Source organism: Oryx dammah, unplaced genomic scaffold (genome assembly GCF_014754425.2).
Source record: "Oryx dammah isolate SB20612 unplaced genomic scaffold, SCBI_Odam_1.1 HiC_scaffold_2, whole genome shotgun sequence".
Classification (NCBI taxonomy): domain Eukaryota; kingdom Metazoa; phylum Chordata; class Mammalia; order Artiodactyla; family Bovidae; genus Oryx; species Oryx dammah.
Genome location: NW_024070186.1, coordinates 197602181 through 197620442, shown reverse-complemented (window position 1 = coordinate 197620442; position 18262 = coordinate 197602181). Strand labels below are relative to the sequence as shown.

At 54.6% G+C, this 18262-nt stretch overlaps 1 protein-coding gene across 2 annotated transcripts; it reads left to right on the top strand.

Annotated features, from left to right (window-relative positions):
• The first annotated feature begins 6 nt into the window (after positions 1 to 6).
• EIF3B (eukaryotic translation initiation factor 3 subunit B) lies at positions 7 to 17159 on the top strand. Of its 2 annotated transcripts, none has more exons than XM_040267333.1 (19): positions 7 to 102; positions 3575 to 3767; positions 5233 to 5352; positions 5648 to 5705; positions 5895 to 6023; positions 6419 to 6576; positions 7274 to 7405; positions 7486 to 7552; positions 7903 to 7949; positions 9208 to 9418; positions 10615 to 10687; positions 11424 to 11546; positions 12383 to 12461; positions 13084 to 13222; positions 14554 to 14679; positions 15175 to 15252; positions 15569 to 15677; positions 16097 to 16211; positions 16803 to 17159. In XM_040267333.1, the coding sequence occupies exons 4-18, from the start codon at positions 5652 to 5654 to the stop codon at positions 16198 to 16200; spliced, it is 1629 nt and encodes a 542-aa protein (XP_040123267.1). In that variant the 5' UTR covers positions 7 to 102; positions 3575 to 3767; positions 5233 to 5352; positions 5648 to 5651; the 3' UTR covers positions 16201 to 16211; positions 16803 to 17159. The 2 variants fall into 2 exon arrangements, with proteins under 2 accessions (XP_040123267.1, XP_040123270.1); XM_040267336.1 differs by having other exon boundaries at positions 16097 to 16214; positions 16804 to 17159.
• The last annotated feature ends 1103 nt before the right edge of the window (positions 17160 to 18262 follow it).

Below are 18262 nucleotides of genomic sequence, written 5' to 3'. Positions count from 1 at the left end.
AGGGCGCGGGCGGGGGGCCGGACGGCGCGGCGGAGGACGGCGGCGCGGACGAGCCCTCCTTCAGCGACCCCGAGGACTTCGTGGACGACGTGAGCGAGGAAGGTGAGGCGGCGGGGCCGCGCCGCACCGAGGTCCCCGGTCCCCCGCGCCGGGGGAAGGCTTCCGTGAGCGCCCGGACCGCCGTCTTCTCTCCGAAAGGAGGAGGGGAGCGGGGAGACAACCTGGCGAGCCAGGCCCTGGCCCCGCGGCCGGGGGTTTGGAGGGCGGCGAGGGCCGGCGGCGGGCCCGCGGGAGCCGTGGCCAAGTGTGCAGCGGCGTGGTCGGCGGGGCCCGGCCAGGCGGGAGCTCCACGTGCTGCTCGGGCCCGGGTGACAGCCCTTCCTCTGAGGTCCGGGTGCCCCGAGTGACCCGCCAGACCTGCCTCTCAGAGGCCTGAAGCTGACTCGGTGCCGTGTCCGTAGAGCTGGACGGGCGCTGTCTCGGGAGCGGGCAGGGCGGAGTGCTCAGACTGGGCTCTTCTGCCCGGGTTGCCCTGCAGGAGTGTCTCCTCAGAGAGGTCCTCGGTGGGACAGTCCCAGGCAGACTTGCCAGATTCCTGTTCGCATCTCTTTTCCTGAATCTATAGGCCGGCCACCATCCTTCTGTTAGCAGTGGTACTCTTGACTTGTAGTGTATTATAACTTTGGTTCTACGTTGGTTCCAATTAACAGGCATTTTTTTCTGCTTTTTGCCCGACAGAGCCTGTCTCCTAAGGTGACTTCTGATGATGCCTGATCTCATTTGTTTTTGTTTTTGCATTGTTTTTAAGCCGTTCTAACTCTTCCGGCTGGGAGCACATCAGTGGATTCCTCTGCATATTGGCCACGTTATTAAAATGGGAATAATGAGTAAAACACCATTGAAATAGCCAGTGAAACACCAGAAAAATCAGATGTTACCACGTAGAGATAGACAGATTGGCGGGGGAGTGTGCCTGATCACTGAGATCAAGTCAGAATCATAAAGAATTTCACAGGAGAAAGTTTAGAGAACATAGAGTTGTTTGACTTTGAAACATAGTTTCTTTTAAAGTTCTTTATCAAGTGCTTTTTTTCCTTCCAGTTTTATTAAGTTGTAACTGACGTACAGCACTGTGTAGGTTTGGGATATGCCACATAAGGACTTATTTGAAACAGAATTTTAAAGGTTATTGTCAGCATTGTCTTATACTTTGTTTCATGAGACAAAAGATATTTCAGCATGAAAAGCAGGAAAGGCTACACTTTTCCTGCCCCTGAGGACTTAGGAGCCGCTGACCCAGTCAAAGCCCCTCACCCGTTCACCTCTAAGAGAATATGTTTCCTGGGGAATCGGTTGCTGAGAATCTATAGGCAGTGTTGCTTGATAGCCCATCCCCCCCCAGCTTAGACCACTGTTCTTTTTCACTGCACCAGTTTTTCTTATATTTTAAAATCTAAGTTGTGGCTTTTAAGCTCATTTTGAGTCCTTCAGTGTTCACTTGTTTTAAGTATTATTTGAACACACCTGATTCACACAGGGTTTCTGCACGGTGTGACAGGATGCTGGCGTAAGCACGGGCCAGCCAGGCCAGGTGACTGCTGGCAGGGCCTCTGGAAGTGCTTGCGATCCTGATACTTCTTCAGAGGGACCTGTGAGGCTCCTGGTCCTAAGGAACTAAAATTGAGCGAGCTGTCTGTCTGCTCGAGGCCAGTGGTTGTAGTCAGGAGCTCGTGTGTTTTCTGTTTCATGATAACCATCCTATAGGGTCAGCGAGTGATGCTCAAGGTACCGGTTCTTGTGAAACTGGACTGGGCCTCCTGCCGAGCCCTCTCGCACATTCCGTAGCTCCAGTGCCTTTGTCTGCCCCTCCCGCCCTGACACAGGTGACCTGTGTCACACAGTTGCATCTTAATCACAGCGTTCTTGGTCCTTGATGCTCAACCAAGCACACGTGTGGTAAAGATTTTGACCAAATGTCTTTGCTACTTGAGACTTGGGTTTTTTGTATTTCTCCTGGAGTCAGATTGGAAATCCATGAGCCAAGAGTAGCCAGATGCGTGGGCCGTGATGAGGAGGAAGTGTGTTCATGTAGTCACTATGCTCATTCCCTTACTGGGTATGGGCGGGTTCTTGTAAAGCTAGACACTTCAAAATTGTGGGAAGGAGTCCACGGTTTGTACAAAAGCTGAGCTTCTTGTTGTAAACCTTGTAAATTCAGATCAGGCTTAACAGGCGATGTAATAGTTTGGTAAGTCAGCTTTAAAAAAGTAACCCAAGCAGCTGACTCCAGGCTCTGTAGGGAAGATGCCCTAACCTGGCCTCTTTCTCTGTTTCCTCTTTGTTTGGTCATGATTTTAGCTTCATTGAAATTTAAGTGGTAGTTCTTTTATCTAAGGTAACATTTCCAGTATCATTCGTAAAGGTGTTGGAATTCATTAGAGGTAGTTTATAACAGGACTTGCCTTTGGAAATTACCCTTTTTCCTTTTTTAAAGACTTTTTATTATTGAAAATTTCAACCATTAAAGTGGAAGGAATTCACCTCAACTTTTGAAAATAAAATACAGCAAAGAATATTTTCTGACATGTCCTTTATAACATGTTGAAATACTTAAAAAACTAGTCATAATTAGGTTCTAGAACACACAGATACACAGATAATAAGCCTTTGTTCTTCAGCTGTTGTTTAAAAGTTACCTTGGACATTCATTTTGCCTGTATAGACAGTCCTGAAATTGTATGGTTTGAATTACAATGGTTCAAAAATGAGTTTATTGGGAAGTAACCCCATCATAAGTCAAGGAAGATCTGTGTTACTGAGAGCACTTAAGATTTGGGTTCTGTGATTTTAATTTCTGTTCTGTGACGGGAACAGAATGCACTTTGAGCTTTTGCATGAAGTTATGAAAATACTAGCTGACGTTTCTTGCTACGTTCTGAGCACTGTTCTAAGCGTTGACAATCTAACGTCTGAATGGCTGGTGTCTCCCGGTGGTAACACTGCCGGGTATTCTGTCCAGCTGGAGGCACCTGACCTACAGGCCTCAGCCCTCGCGCGCTTTCGTGAGCTCTGTAGCCTCTAGTCGCCTGGTCTAAGTGCCAGTCACCGTCCCACGCGGTCTTGAAACAAGGCTGCTTTTCGTACAGAACCTTGGGTGATGAGTCTGTGACAGGTGGGTCGGAGAAGGCTCACCGCAAGCGTTCCTCAGCTCACTTGGTTTTTGTTTTTTTCTGGTAAAAGTCCATCCTCTTCGCTTCTTCACTGTTAAAGGCTCTTTTTTAAAAGTTCATTTGGGGATAGAGGGGAAAGTTTCTAAAAGTTTTTTTTTAATTCATTTAATATTGCCTATTATTGACATATCTTGACTGTTAGGGGACCTGTAAAGAGTTACAGTCCTCCCAGTTATTTCAAGTTTAAGTTTTTAGTCAAGCCAGGGCTGTGATATTTTAACGTTCAGAGCAAAAGCATTCAGATTAATTATTCATTTTTTACTTTTTGGAAATGTGTTCAGGGTGCTAAGCTGGTGCGTTAACTTGGTCAGAGAAAGTAAACTCGGCCCCTTTCCCTCCTGCAGAACTACTGGGGGACGTCCTCAAAGACCGGCCGCAGGAAGCAGACGGGATTGATTCGGTGATTGTGGTCGACAACGTGCCTCAGGTGGGGCCCGACCGCCTGGAGAAACTCAAAAACGTCATCCATAAGATCTTCTCCAAGTTTGGGAAAATCACAAACGATTTCTATCCAGAGGAGGACGGAAGGACAAAAGGGTGAGTGATGGCCTCCAACATGGATATGGGGTTTGTTTTTTCTTGGCAGCTGACGTGAAGGCGATGGTGTGCTGTGGACGCCGTTGGGTTGGGGAGCCTGGCGGCCTCGAGAGCCTCGGGGCAAGGACCATCGAAGGTGGGGGGAGGCGGGGACCTGGGCGTCTGGTGCTGAGTTAGGTTTTGTGAGTCGGCTGCTGGGACATCAGAGCTTGGGCTCTTCTTTCCTTGAACAGTGATTGATCAGAAGTAGATCGTAGGCAAATCTGGAGGTTGGCAGGGCTTCAGGAAAATCTGACGTACGGTATTTTGATTCTAAAATATGCTTTTCTCCCACATTTTAACATCTGAAATGGGGATATTTCTTAGAGTCTAGAAGAAAGCATTGTGTCATTGTTCAGTTAGTAACTTTTTTATGCTGTTACCTAAAATATTGTGTCTTTTAAAAACGATAGTGTGAGGTATGTGTCCTGCAGTCTGCTTTTTAAATTCAATATTAGGTTTTCTGTGTTGTTAATGTAATTCTGATTGCTTCTGTATAAATGCTGTGGTGCTCTGTCATGGGACAGTTTGTCTGTCTTCCTGTCGATTGTTTGGAGCAGCGGTTGGGACAGTCCTGTGCCTGTCCTCTCCTGAGTACAGGAGAGTGTGCGCCGGCCGCGCCTCTGGGCAAGTCCCAGTGGAGCCCGAGCGCTCCTTCCCAGCTTGTTCTCGGCCGGCAGTAACCAGAGTTCTGTTGGTTGCTCCACACACTTGTCAGACTTTCTGCGTTAAAATTTCATAAAAACATCAGCCTCTGAGTATGGGCAAAGTCATCTTTTATGAGACAGGAATGAGAAAGTGGTATAAACTTCATTTTTTAATTTCAGATTTTAGAAATTGCCTAGAATAGTTTTAGCTTCTTGGGAAACTGATCACACACAGGCAGCGCTTCTTACATTTCCTGCTTCAGAAAGGCAGGAGGGTGGCCTTTTTACAGGTAGTGCTTCTTACATTTGCTGCTTCGGAAAGGTGGGAGGGTGGCCTTTTCCGGAGCAGTTGCATGTGTGATTTGTATTAAAATGAAACATTCTCTGAGAGCCTTTGTGATTTTCCCTGTAATACACAGTATCAGACTCTTCTTATTTTTTATAAGTAGCTTTGTTGAAAGATGCTGATAGTCAAGTCAGAGAGTTTTAAAGTATGCCATTTCATGAGTCTTGATGAACGTGTACATCCTTGATGAACGGTTACCATCGTCGGGGTAGTGAGCCTTTTGGTTGATTTTGGAGCACTGGATCTTGTGTTGGGATTCTGCTCATGTTTAGAGCTGCTCTGCTAGGGACCTTACTGCTTTCGGGACGTGGCAAGCAAACGGGTCACGGATGCTCGTGGTGCGTACAAGCTCTGCGGGGCCTGGGTGTGTGGAGCATGGCCTGCTTGTTCTTTGGGTCTGCATGCTTGTGAGTTACCCTCTCCCTCGATTCAGGTATATTTTCCTGGAATACGCATCCCCTGCGCACGCGTTGGACGCTGTGAAGAATGCTGATGGCTACAAGCTCGACAAGCAGCACACGTTCAGAGTCAACCTCTTCACCGATTTTGACAAGTGAGCTCTGCCTCAGCCCAGGAGAACCTGGACGTCTTCCTGAGCATGCGTGGCCAGGCCTTTCTGCCCCAGGGGGCCCGGGGGTACTTAGTGGCCTTTCAGGAGGCTGCACTCTCCCCTCAGACAGTGCAGGGCCGTTTCATATCCCCGGCCAGGTGCTCCCCTCCACCACCCAGCACCCCCTCACCGATAATCACCAAGCAAAGTCTGTCCTTTCCCTTTGCGGGAGGGGTGAGGTACTGTCTGGCCGAGGACCACTCGCCCTTCTGCTCATCTGCTGTCACTGGTCTTCCAGGTACATGACCATCAGTGATGAATGGGATATTCCAGAGAAACAGCCTTTCAAAGACCTGGTACGTTGCATAAAATCTGTAGGTAACTAGAAGAAACGGTGACTAGCCTCTTGGCTTCGTGGTGACTCCTTAGGAATGCACGGTGCTGAGTGAATTCGTCATATTGCTAAGTGCGACCCTTAGGAATATAAGTTTTCTTTGGCTAGAATTAAGGAAATGTGCTCCGCCCCTTGTGCTTGGCTCCTCTAGGGAAACCTGCGCTACTGGCTTGAAGAGGCTGAGTGCAGAGATCAGTACAGCGTGATCTTCGAGAGCGGGGACCGCACTTCCATATTCTGGAATGATGTGAAGGACCCTGTCTCCATTGAGGAGAGAGCGGTGGGTATTTGCTGCCGGGCAGGGACTCGTTGCTGGGCTTCCTTAACAAAGAAGGGGGTGGTGGGACCCCTGGCGGTCCAGTGGTTAGGACTGCACTTTCACTGCCACGGGCCTGGGTTTGATCTCTGATTAGGGAACCGAGATCCCACAAGCCACATGGCACGGCCGGAAAGGAACAGAGGAGCTGGTGCAAGAGCGGGCGAAGGGTCACGGGCTTTGAGGTTACCCCTCTTGACAGCAGCTTTTATTCTTCTAGCTTTAAAACAAGTCCTAAGAGGTGAATAGGCTTCCTGCATTTGTAGTTAAAAGTTTGGGAACTAAATTCGTCATAGACTTCGGAGCCTTTGTGTTTGGTTTTCTCGTTGTGTTGACATTGCCACTGGCTTCTTCCGCAGCGATGGACAGAGACATACGTGCGCTGGTCTCCTAAGGGCACCTACCTGGCCACCTTTCACCAGCGAGGCATTGCTCTGTGGGGGGGAGAGAAATTCAAACAGATTCAGAGATTCAGCCACCAAGGGGTTCAGCTTATCGATTTCTCACCTTGTGAAAGGTAAGCTGTTGAACAATGGCAGGTGGAGTACTGCCAGCCCTCTAGAGGGTTTTCTAAAGCTTTATTTTGCAGTAGTTCCCACCTCAAAGTAGAATCGTCATGAGAGAGCCCAGAGGAGTCCCGTGTGCTCTTTACCGTGGTCGCTTATGTTTTGTTGCCTTTGCTTTTTCACCTCCTCTCTCCGCACGTATGCGTAAAATCCGGTCGTCTGACCAGGGCCTTGAGCGCCCGCTGCCGTTGGTGTCCACTGCGGGGCCCAGCTGTTTACCTGATCAGTCCAGGGAAAAGAAAGTGTGAGCACGCCTCACCTCCAACTCCTTCTGCTAGCGCATGCCGCGGACTTTGGTTGGGAACCCGCTGGGTCTTTGCTTGTCCTGATTTTATCAGCGAAACGCTGTGAGGTGACCCTCGGCGTATGCCGTGGTGCCAGGCAGGACTGAGTGGTGTGTGCCACGGTGGCTCTGCTCTGTATTTGGAGTGGGCTCTCCGGACGGGATGGCATTTGGGGGAGCCTGGAGGGCTGGGGAAGGTGCTGGCTGCACGACTCCTGACTGCGTGTCCCGGGAGCCTCCCCCCCTAGTGCCTGGAGTCACAGTCGGGAGCAGAAGCCTGTCACTCCCGCCACGGCTGGTCCTCGCCGCACCCTCACAGGAGAGGAGGCGGGGTGCAGGGGGTGATGCTGCGCCCTCTGCTGCAGGTACCTGGTGACCTTCAGCCCCCTGATGGACACTCAGGATGACCCTCAGGCCATCATCATCTGGGACATCCTCACCGGGCAGAAGAAGAGAGGCTTCCACTGTGAGAGCTCAGCCCACTGGCCTATCTTCAAGTGAGTGGGCCCGGGTGGCCACGCTGGCCTCGGTGCCCCCTCTTCATCGACCAGCTTGGCACTTCTTTTTTTCTCCTTAGGTGGAGCCACGATGGTAAATTTTTTGCCAGAATGACACTCGATACGCTGAGTATCTATGAAACTCCTGTAAGTGGCTGATTTGATTGCCTGAGCTGAGCTGCCCTGTCGGGAGCTGTCGCAGGCGCAGAGCTTTCCTTAGCTTGAGGGTTGGCCGAGAGGAGAGAGGGTGGCCTCCGGTTTCTGGGCCTTGCAGGTTCTCGGGCCCTGGTTCGGGTCTCTGCTGCCACGGGGAGCTGGGGAGGGAGTGGTTGGAACGGGCCCTGGGAGGGTCTTACTGCTCTGGGTGATCGTTTCCCAGTTGGTCTGTTGCCCTATGCCAACACTGCTCCCTCAGCAAGCTCATACTGTAAAGAACTGTATGTGCTGTTGAGACAGTGGTCTGATTTGACGCCGTTGTGACCTCGTTTTTTCTATAGTCTATGGGTCTCTTGGACAAGAAGAGCTTGAAGATCTCTGGCATAAAGTAAGTGACTCTCTCAGCACGGGGTGGGGCAGGAGTGGGGCTTGACTCCCTCCTTTAGCACTTGGCTCCTATACCGTTGGAGAAAATGCTGGTGCCAGGCACGGGGGTGTCACCGTGGGCTCATGCCTGTCACTGGGCACAGGGGTGTCACTGCGGGCACGGGGCTGTCACCATGGGCTTGGGCCTGTCGCTGGGCACGGGGGTGTCACCGCGGGCACGGGGCTGTCACCATGGGCTTGGGCCTGTCTCTGGGCACGGGAGTGTCACCGCGGGCACGGGGGTGTCACCGCGGGCCCGTGCCTGTCACGGGGCACGGGGGTGTCACCGCGGGCCCGTGCCTGCTGCTGCGGGCTGCTCATTGGCGGCCACGTCAGCATTCCCTGCTCCTGCTCGTCGGGGCGTCTTGAGGGCTGCTTCCTTTCCTGTTCGCCCCTGGGGACCAGACGCTCAGGGGCACAGTCTTTGAGGAAGAGGAGTCTCTTCTTTGTCGGGGGTCTCCATGTCAGTCCAATGGTCTGTGCCATGGGTTTGCTTGGCCTCTGAGCTGTGGCTGGTTTGATCTGTCAAAGAGTAGGCACATCTTTATCTGCTTGAAATCTCTGGGGGCAGTGAGAAATCCTAGCAGTGCCAGGGATGTGCACGTTTCTTACTGCTCTATTACATTTATATATTGGGCAGAATTATGGCTTATAATTAAAACTGGGCGTTAATTCGCAGTAAAAGCAAAAGTGAAGACGCTCTGCGTGGACAGGAACTCGTGAACTGTTTGTTAACGGAACTTTAAAATTTTTGCAGTGAAGAGAATTGCCCCTACTTCCTTCTCGTATATTTCTTCATCTAGGGTTTTCTCCCTTTGACCTCTTAATGAATGTTCAGAAATCACATAGCTGGTTCATCAACCTAAAGCTTATTTTACTTGCCTTGCCTTGTGGTTTAGAGTATCAGTGCAGTTTCAGAGCCTGGGGCTTGACCCACCACCCATGTGACCCCCATGCTGCTGGGTGGTGTTATCAGTACCTCGTTCCTCACTGGCATAGTGAGTCTGGCAAAGCCCCTGGTTGTCCTGGGGACAGAACAGGCTGCACAGGAAGCCCAGAGTAGGCCTCTGGGCTGGGCACTCAGGGTACCGTTGCACTGCCATTCTGAGAGGTGAATGTGCCAGCGGCCTGCTTTGCGCAGTGAGTGAGTGCTTTCATTTCTGTGCCTTCCTCATCATGGCTCAGCCAGTCCTGAAACATTTTATTTTCTTCTTCTGCAGAGATTTTTCTTGGTCCCCCGGTGGTAACATAATAGCCTTTTGGGTGCCTGAAGATAAAGATATTCCAGCCAGGGTAACCCTGATGCAACTGCCTACCAGACAAGAGATCAGAGTTAGGAACCTATTTAACGTTGTGGATTGCAAGCTGCATTGGCAGAAAAATGGAGATTACTTGTGTGTTAAAGTAGACAGGACTCCAAAAGGCACCCAGGTAAGTGGACACCAGTGGGTGGGGCCATTCCTTCTACAGCTCAGTTTGGGGAGGCGGGGCGGTGTTCATGGATTTTTTTGGTTCAAACTTAAGACTTTTTTCAGGCCCACCTGGCACCAAAAGTTAGCTGTCGCGTCACGGCTTGAACTGTCACCCTGCTCCAGCAGAGGAGCGTAATTCTTTCCTATAAACTGGGTGGCTGATGCGCCACTCGGTCGACCTAGGTCGGAGCTCACGAGAGAACGCTGGGGAACCTCCAGGCACCCACCTTCCTTCTCCGCAGGTGGTGTGTCTCCTTCAGGTTTTCCTTTTGAAACGCAGAGTAGCGTGCTTGACACAGGCCTGCGTCCAGACTGTGTGTTTGTTTGCCTCATTTAACATCTGTTTGTACACAAACTCGTGGTTTTTTTCCTTCTAATGGAAATACTTCTTTCACAACAAGTTTCTGAGGTGTGTGGTCATGTAGCCGTGCAGCAGCCACCGCTGTCTTAACTCCAGAGCGTTTCCATCTCCCCCAAAAGAAACTCCTCCCGCGCCAGCCGTCACTGGCTCCTGACACCCTGTCGCCTGCTTGCCCGCTCCCTGTCTCTGGGCGCGCCTGTTCTGAACATTTCTCACGAGTGGAGTCACGCTCTGCGGCCTTCCGTCTCTGGCCTCCCCCCCTGAGCGTGGGGTGCAGGCCCGTCCAGGTGGCGCCCTGAGCTCGTCCCTCATTGTTTCCATGGCTGAGCGTGTTTACTGCGTTGTATCGTGTTTGCCCGTTGATCTTCGGTGGGCATGTGGGCTGCTTGCACCTTTTGGCGATCACGAATAATGCAGCTGTTTACATGAACATAGCTGTTCCACTGTTTTGAAATAACAGTTGGATCAGTCCCAGTTGGTGGGCCTTTGGGACGCTACAGAAGGTTTGCAGAGAAGTCACAATATGGATCCTTGGGCCCGTCTGCTGGAGGTGACCTTAGGGCAGGTCTAGGGTCTGGGCTGGGGCCGAGGGACCGCTTCTTCTCCGGACATTGTACCCGTCTCCGCCTTCATCAGCGTTTGAGAACTCTTGCCTCACCACCTCAGTCACTGCCGATTTTCACGTCTCTACCAGGCGTATACGTTTAATCTTTTATTAACTTCTTAAGTTGTCCTTTGAGTCTTCCTCATGCTATGTTTTCAGAATGTCACCGCTTCTTTTTTCTTTTAAACAGGGTGTTGTCACAAATTTTGAAATTTTCCGAATGAGAGAAAAACAGGTGCCTGTCGACGTGGTCGAGATGAAAGGCAAGTGCCTCTGTCCTGTCCTGAGGCTGAGTGGCCGCCGAGCCGTCAGGCCTACTCGTAGCGCTTCCCTACGAGTTCACAGCCCAGGCAGGCTGGCTGAGGCCAGGCATCTGTCTGTGTTACAAAGCATACGTCAGTTCACAGTTTTTGTCCTTCCCAGCTTCAGTCTCTCAGCCTTTCTGGTTGCCCCCTTTTTCTTAATTCACACCATGTGATCTGCTTACATAGCAGAGGGACACAGGTTCGAGCCTGGTTTCACACTTGGGAGAAAGTGTGAAGAGCAGGTTTTCATCACACACCCAGCAACGCAGCTAAGGGCTTGTCCTCTTACATATGAAAGTTCTCAGTTGAGTAGCGGTATTTTGGTTTTTTGGACTCCTGAAAACTTGAGACACTGTCTCTGCCTTTAGATGGAACGTTTAGCGTGTATATCCTGTTTTGCTGGGGAGAGGAGGAAGGGAAGGGAAGGTGCTGCCTGGGAGAGGGCATGACCCCGTGTGCCGTGCGCAGAGTGAGGGGCGCGTCCACAGGCCGGCTGGCCCGTGGCAGGAGCCTGGGGTAAAGGAGCACGCCCGCCGGCCGCGGCGGCTCCGCAGGGCTCAGCGCACTGTCTTTGTGCCTGTGCTGCTTGTGGGCCTTTCAAAGAACCTGAGAATCTGGGGCGTCTCTTGTTGAGCAGCCTTAACGGAAAATGATGTTCTGTGACCAAGGAGCTCGCCTCTCTTCCTGGCCCTAGAAACCATCATTGCCTTTGCCTGGGAGCCGAACGGAAGTAAGTTCGCTGTGCTGCACGGGGAGGCGCCTCGGATATCGGTCTCCTTCTACCACGTGAAAAGCAACGGGAAGATTGAGCTCATCAGTAAGCGCTGAGTGGGAGCCCAGGGGCAGAGCTTGGTCACTGCTCCTGGGAGAGTGCTTGGCTGGACAGAGCGTCCTGTGGGCAGCTGGTGGTGGGTGAAGGGGTTTGCTGCAAAGGACGGGCCTTCTGTGCACTCTGAGCAGTGGTGTTTGTGGCAGCGTCCTTCTGTGATGTCGCCAGCTGGCTGTCACAAAACCGAGTGCATCATCACTTCCTTTTGTCCTGAAAGGAAATTTGGACAACTCGAGAGTCATGGCCTCCTGCTGTAAAGTAGGTTATGATACAGCAAGCGTACAAGGGCCTCTGCTTTCCAGGCACCCCGCAACCCTGCCTCCCCTGGCAGGGTCAGCCTGCAGACCACCACAGTGCTGGGGGCTGCCAAGGATCTTTTCCATCCTGCCCCTTCCTATCAGGGTGGTGCTGCCCCCTCCCCACCTTGTTCCTCCCTCCTGAGTAAAGAGATGAGGGCCAGGCCCCACCCCTTCAGGAGTAAGCATTGGGTTGGCATTGGGAGAGATGGTGGAATTCGCTTCTTTCAGTTAAAAAGTGAGTCACTAGAATGGGTTTCTAGGCTTTTGGGGTCACGTATCTGAGAATGTGATGGGAACTGGACTCCCGCCCTGGTGTTGCGTCCGCATGGTGACATACCTCCGTGGGGTGTTTTGTCTGATTACACCGTCAAGTGCAGTGTTAGCGTTACTTAACGTAGCACTGTAGTTTCAGAACCCCTCCAGGCCCCCAACTACAGAGGTGCGGCGCCTCACAGAGTCCAGTGTGCACACCCACGGGGTGGCCCCGTCTCAGCTGCACGCTGACCTCTGACCCTCTCCTTTCAGAGATGTTCGACAAGCAGCAGGCCAATACCATCTTCTGGAGCCCCCAAGGACAGTTCGTCGTGTTGGCTGGCCTGCGGAGGTGGGTTCTGCTGATGCCCTGTGCGGGGCTGGGGGAGACCGTGGCCCAGGCCCAGGCTCCGGCCCCAAAGGTTGCTCTGCTGCCTCCCTGCGAATGTGGGGACAGCTGCTCCCAAGGGTGTCCCAGCCTGGGTGGATCGTGCGGCGTCTCCCTCCTGCTGCCCAGACGTGGCCAGGACCAGGCCCCCTGCAGACGCTTCCACCAGGGACTGCGGAACACAGGACCTCCTCCTGGTGGCCCAGCCCCCCGGTGTAAACGCCGCGTGTCCGTGTGGGAAGGGGCTTCGATCAGGCTGGGAGCCCGTCTTGCCCCACGAGCCTCTGGGCGCTCACCCCCTTGCTCCCCACGCGGCTGCGCGGCAGGCCGTGCAGAGCCTGTGACAGATGTGCAGGGCCGCCTCTGGGCTGGCGGGGCTCTGCGCCTCGCGCTGCGGTTTGGCAGCTCGGCCTCTGGGAGCAGACACTGCGGTGCCTGTGTGGCCTGTGCGTCGTCTGTGTCACTGAGGGCGTCGCCACGTCCGCGATCAGGCGGGACAGCGGGCCCCCGAGTGCAAGCCCGCTCACCCGAGCCGAGGGCGGCACAGACGCGGCTCTCGGTGAGCCCAGCCATGCTGTCTCCCCAGCATGAACGGCGCCCTGGCGTTTGTCGACACCTCAGACTGCACGGTCATGAACATCGCAGAGCACTACATGGCCTCCGACGTGGAGTGGGACCCCACCGGGCGCTACGTCGTCACCTCCGTGTCCTGGTGGAGCCACAAGGTACGGGGGTCCCAAGCGCCCTGCTTGCTCTGCCTCAGGGCCTGGCCCTTACCCCAGGACTGCAGTTCCGGGGTCCCCGGCCTGGTCCCTCTATCCCTCCCCGGTGTTCTCGTGGCCCCCACTCAACAGCGTGACGCGCCTTCACTGTTGTTAGCCGTTCATTGTCCTTTCTTCTGCTGGCTTGAGCCGTTAGGAGGACAGGCCATTTCTCCCGAGCTACATCCCCAGCATCTGAAACTGCTGGCACACTGTCAGCCTTCAGTCAGGTTTTGCTGACCGAATTGGCATGTGAGAAAACATGTCGTTTCTGTTTTTAATTTCCTGAAAAGATTATCCTGTCTTCAGCGAAAGATCCGAGGGTGTGTTGGTGGGCGTAGATGCAGGACTCAGCACTTGCAGGAACCGCTGTGAAGTCTGCCGGGGAGGGGGCTTCTTGGCCTGGGGCCTCCCTGGGCGGGCGGAAGCTGTGTGCGCTGGCCCTTTCCTGGGCAGGGAGCCGCTTCCTCTGGGTCTGGGGAGAGTCGTGGCCTGAGGAGTCTGTGCTGCACAAGCCACAGTCTACTGTTTTCACAAGCCCAGCGTTCCCACTGCTGGTGAAATTTGCTCAAGATCCTCCTGTATATTTAATGACTTTTTACTGATGGAGGTGTTCACAGTTGAACCAGCTCACACACGTTTACCAGTGGAGACAGAGTGATTGTGTTTAATGAGGTTTCAGAAGCAAGAGCTTTGCGAATGTTGCTGGAAACTGTCTTGAATGATACCCTTGGGAGCTTTGCCAGTGTTGCTGGAAACAGTGTCTTGAATGACACCTTTGTGGGCTTTGCGAGTGTTGCTGGAAACAGTGTCTGGAATGACACCCTTGTGTTTGGGTCGGGCGCGTGGACCGTGCCCAGGCCTGTCCGGAGGCCACCTCACCGAGGCCCGCCCTGACACTGCAGAGCCTCTGAGCATGCTGACCACTCTGCTTCCTGCCCCCGAGGGCTGGTCTGCAGCGGAGTCCGCCAGGGCGTAGGCGCCGCTTCCTTCATCGAGAAGGTCTCGGTACAGAGACATCTGCTGAGCCGTGGTGGCATGGCTGGCAGTCTGCTCTGGCACAGGCGCTCTGGTGCTGTCCTGGCTGCCGCGCTGTCCTGCCAAGCGCGTACTCCTAGCTGTCTGTCCTCCCCTGCTCACTGTGTCCCCCCAGTACCAATAACACTGGCAAGGGATGGGTTCTCCGCCGTCCGTTGAGTGTCATGGTGGATTCTGCGAGTTCTGCTGACAGGATCCAGGGTCTCCGCTGGGGTCACCTGGTGACGGGCAGCTGCTGAGGCTCCGCTCTCCTGCAGGTAGACAACGCCTACTGGCTGTGGACCTTCCAGGGCCGCCTCCTGCAGAAGAACAGCAAGGACCGCTTCTGCCAGCTGCTCTGGAGGCCTCGGCCCCCCACGCTCCTGAGCCAGGATCAGGTCAAGGTCTGGATTTCCTCGTCAGCTGCAGGGATGTGGCAGTGACTGGCACGAAGAGGTTTTCCCTGCTGATGCTGTCGGGGTGGCGGGAGGGGAGGTGTGGCTCTCACAGCAGACCCTCTGAGGAGTTGCGGAGCAGTGAGAACCAGGGAGAAGAGGGCAGTTTCAGCCGAGGAGACAGAGCTCCGGGCTCTGAGGCCACGGCAGCACCGTTGGAAGTTTGCGGAAACGGAGGGTTGGGCCGATAGAAAGTCCTGGTGGGACTGTAAGACGTGGGATTTACGTAACTGGTGGGACACGTGGTGTTTATCAGGGCTCTTCTGAGGGACAAGTGTAAATCCCGGGGAAGGAGGGCTGCCGGTGGGAAACGTGGAGGCCGGCGCCACGTTGAGCACTCGGGTGGCTGCGCTCTGCTGAGCACTGCCGCTGTAGCCACGAGGAACATGTCTGTGCCTCTTAGCTTTGAATGTGCTGATCCTGAGGGACTTGTCTCTGTTTCAGCAAATTAAAAAGGATCTGAAGAAATACTCCAAGATCTTTGAACAGAAGGATCGTTTGAGCCAGTCCAAAGCCTCAAAGGTTAGCTCTGTCCCCAGGCATGAGGGAAGCGCCCAGATAGTCCTGTCCCCTCATGGCAGAGAGGCCAGCACCAGGCCGGGGGACAGACCCCAGGGTTGAGTCCGTCCACGGGAGGGCGTGGTGGAGGGGCTGCCAGAGGAAGCTGAGGGCGAGCAGACAGCGCCCGGCGCTCCCGCCCCGCAGCCTCTGGTGGAGCCAAGGCCGTCAGGCTGGGCACCGCTCGCCGACCGTGTTTCATTCCACTTGGTTGAGCAAAGTGAAGACAGTGGTGTGAGGGAAGTGTTTTCCTGTAAGTTCCTCTCAATTCTGCACACAGGAGTTAGTGGAGAGAAGACGAACCATGATGGAAGATTTCCGGAAATACCGGAAAATGGCTCAAGAGCTCTACATGGAGCAGAAAAATGCACGGCTGGAGTTACGAGGAGGTAACTCTGTTAGCCCAAGACACACCTTTCACAGCGTACAGTTAAGATATTTTTCCCCTTTGGGGTCTTTTGCCAGGTTTTTCGGAAAACATCAAGTGTTGCCTAAATTAAAAGAACCTTCTTTTGTCTGGCCGCACCTTGTGGCTCGTGGGGTCTTAGCACTCTGACAAGGGATGGCCCTGGGCTCGGGTAGTCAGCGGGGGAGCCCTAACCCTGGACCCCCAGGGAAGTCCTCTTAAAAGGATTGTAAACAGTCTTTAAAGGTTCCTGACAAGAGCTGAGCTTCCTGCTGCCTACAGGCCACGGCCATGGGCCTGTCTGTGCAGGGGACCTTGCGGTTTTCACACTGGCCTGTGGGGTGGGGTGGGGGTCGTCTCCCACGGGTTTGTGCCCCACGTGTGACCAGCAGACCCCCTCAGGTGTGGACACCGACGAGCTGGACAGCAACGTGGATGACTGGGAGGAGGAGACCATCGAGTTCTTCGTCACTGAAGAGATTATTCCCCTTGGAAACCAGGAGTGACCGAGAGCACCGAGGTAAGCCTGGACGGGGAGAGTTGGCATCCTGTTTAGTTTTCCTTCCTGCTCTGCTCTGCAAGCGAGAAGGTGGTGAGTGAAGCCCCGTTTCCTGTACCCAGCATTAGCCATGTCCTTGCCTGTGAGCCCTGAGGACTCTGATGAGACCTGGTGTCTGGAGCCCTGCATCGAGCACTCTGGGCCTTGAGCTCCACGTTTAGGGAGCGATATTCCTCTAAAACCCAGTAGGGTTTGGCCATGGGCAAGAGGAGGGCCAAAGGAGGCTTTGGGGAGAAGACAGGGCTGCCCGTCAGCTGGTGCCTCACCAGCCGCAGCACCTGCTCTGGTCAGTCCCCGCGTGGTCTGGACAAGAGCCTCCAAAATCCCGTCAGCTGTGGCTTGAACTAGGCTTCAGTGACAGGGCCTGGGGCGCTGCTCTCAGAGCTGGCGTCTGTGTCCGTGGGGGGTGCACAGGGCTGTCTGGCCACATGGTGCCCGTGGCAGGGGGCGCGGGGGTGGAGGCTGCCCGGGCCAGACGGCCGCCTGTCCGCTGACCAGCCTGCCGCTGCGCTGCGTCAGGACGGAGGGTGAGCCGTGCCTCCTGTCGCAGTGTTGCCGTGCGCCGTGCTGGACCGAGCTCACCCCTTGCAGAAAGCCTGCACATCCTGAATTTCCACCTGTGCTCTGTTGCTCTGGCCCGAGGCCGCGCCTGGAAGTTGCCGTCTCCACACGTCGCTGTGCCTTTCAGCCCCCAGCGTCTACTGCAGCGGAGGTGTGGCGGCGCTGCCCCTCGGGGACCTCACGCACCGCAGACGGCGCCTGCACAGCCGCGCGGGCCCCTCAGGCTCCCTGGCCGCCAGCAGGGGAGCTGCTCGGGGCACCAGTGCCCCCCCGCCCCGCCATTCAGGTTGTGACAGGTTCTCTCAACAGGCTGAACGCGGAAATAAAGCAAATGTGTGTGAAAAAGCCGTCTCTCTGCTCTTTGAACATAGACAGCGGCCGTGACCTGGGTGCCTCTTCTGTCTGGCGCAGTAGCAGCTGCCTTGGGCCGGTGTCCAGCACTGCACTCGAGAGGCGCAGAGGGCCGCCAGCCCCCCGGGGTCCGCTCCTTCTCAGCTGAGCTCTGGGCGGTGGCGCCTCAGCCCAGACAGCTGCTGCTTCCTGCACTTGCCAGTTCACCTGATGAGAAGGCGCCCTTTAGCCTTTTCCTCAGTTACACGGGTGTGAAGACTCACACTGACAGCGGCCACGTGGTCCTGTGTGACTGTCTGACTCTCCCCTCCCAGGAGGGACTCGGCCCGTTTTCACTGCGGTGTCTTGCTGTCCTCGGTGCCTTGTGAAACGGCAGGTCTTCCACGTCTGTCTTTGCCCCAGATCCTGAAGTTTAGCTTAAAAGGCAGTGAAGCCTGGAATTCACAGCCGTGACCGGCACTGTGTGCAGACCTAAGACACCCTGGGGGGTAAGGGACAGGCAGCCGTCGGCCCCGTGGCTCAGCTGCCTGGCACGAAGTGGTCCCCGGCCCACCGGAGCCCCAGGGACCCCCAGGCTGGCAGGCCGCCCGCCCCCGCCTGGCCTCCCCCGAGCGCCAGGCTCCTCTCCGGAGCCCGTGCTTTCTCCAGGCGCCGCTGCCTCCAGCTCCTTACCCCCCTAAGAATCTGCTCCTCAGACCTCGCTGTGTTGACACCCAGGTGTCCTAATTTCATGGCCCTAGGAAGGAACAAGCACACGGTTCTATCATTTTAACAGATTTTTAACAGAGCTTTTAAATAACTAACTTCTCTGTTTTAAACTGGCTAGTTGTAACTTTTACATAGTTTGTGAATAAAGATTTCTTAAGCACTTGTGTTGCCTTCTGTCTTCTGTAGGACTAACTGGGTGTCCTGGGGCTGGCCTTTCGTGGAGCAATTTCCTGACTCCCCCCGTGGGGTGGGAGTAGGGCAGGGTCCCCAGCGTGTAGCCCAGGCCCCGGGTAGGCTCTGGGCTCCTGGCCACCCGCACAGTACTTGTCTCTGTCGTGCTGCGGGGCAGCCAGGGTTGAGGGATTTGCCTTCATGGGGGAACCCAGTGA

Bases quoted from the DNA above. Each gene is read 5' to 3' on its own strand.
- EIF3B (XM_040267333.1), top strand. From the start codon at position 5,652: ATGACCATCAGTGATGAATGGGATATTCCAGAGAAACAGCCTTTCAAA. The intron at 6,024-6,418 runs GTGGGTATTTGC...CTTCTTCCGCAG, and splicing joins TCTCCATTGAGGAGAGAGCG to CGATGGACAGAGACATACGT. The intron at 6,577-7,273 runs GTAAGCTGTTGA...CCTCTGCTGCAG, and splicing joins GATTTCTCACCTTGTGAAAG to GTACCTGGTGACCTTCAGCC.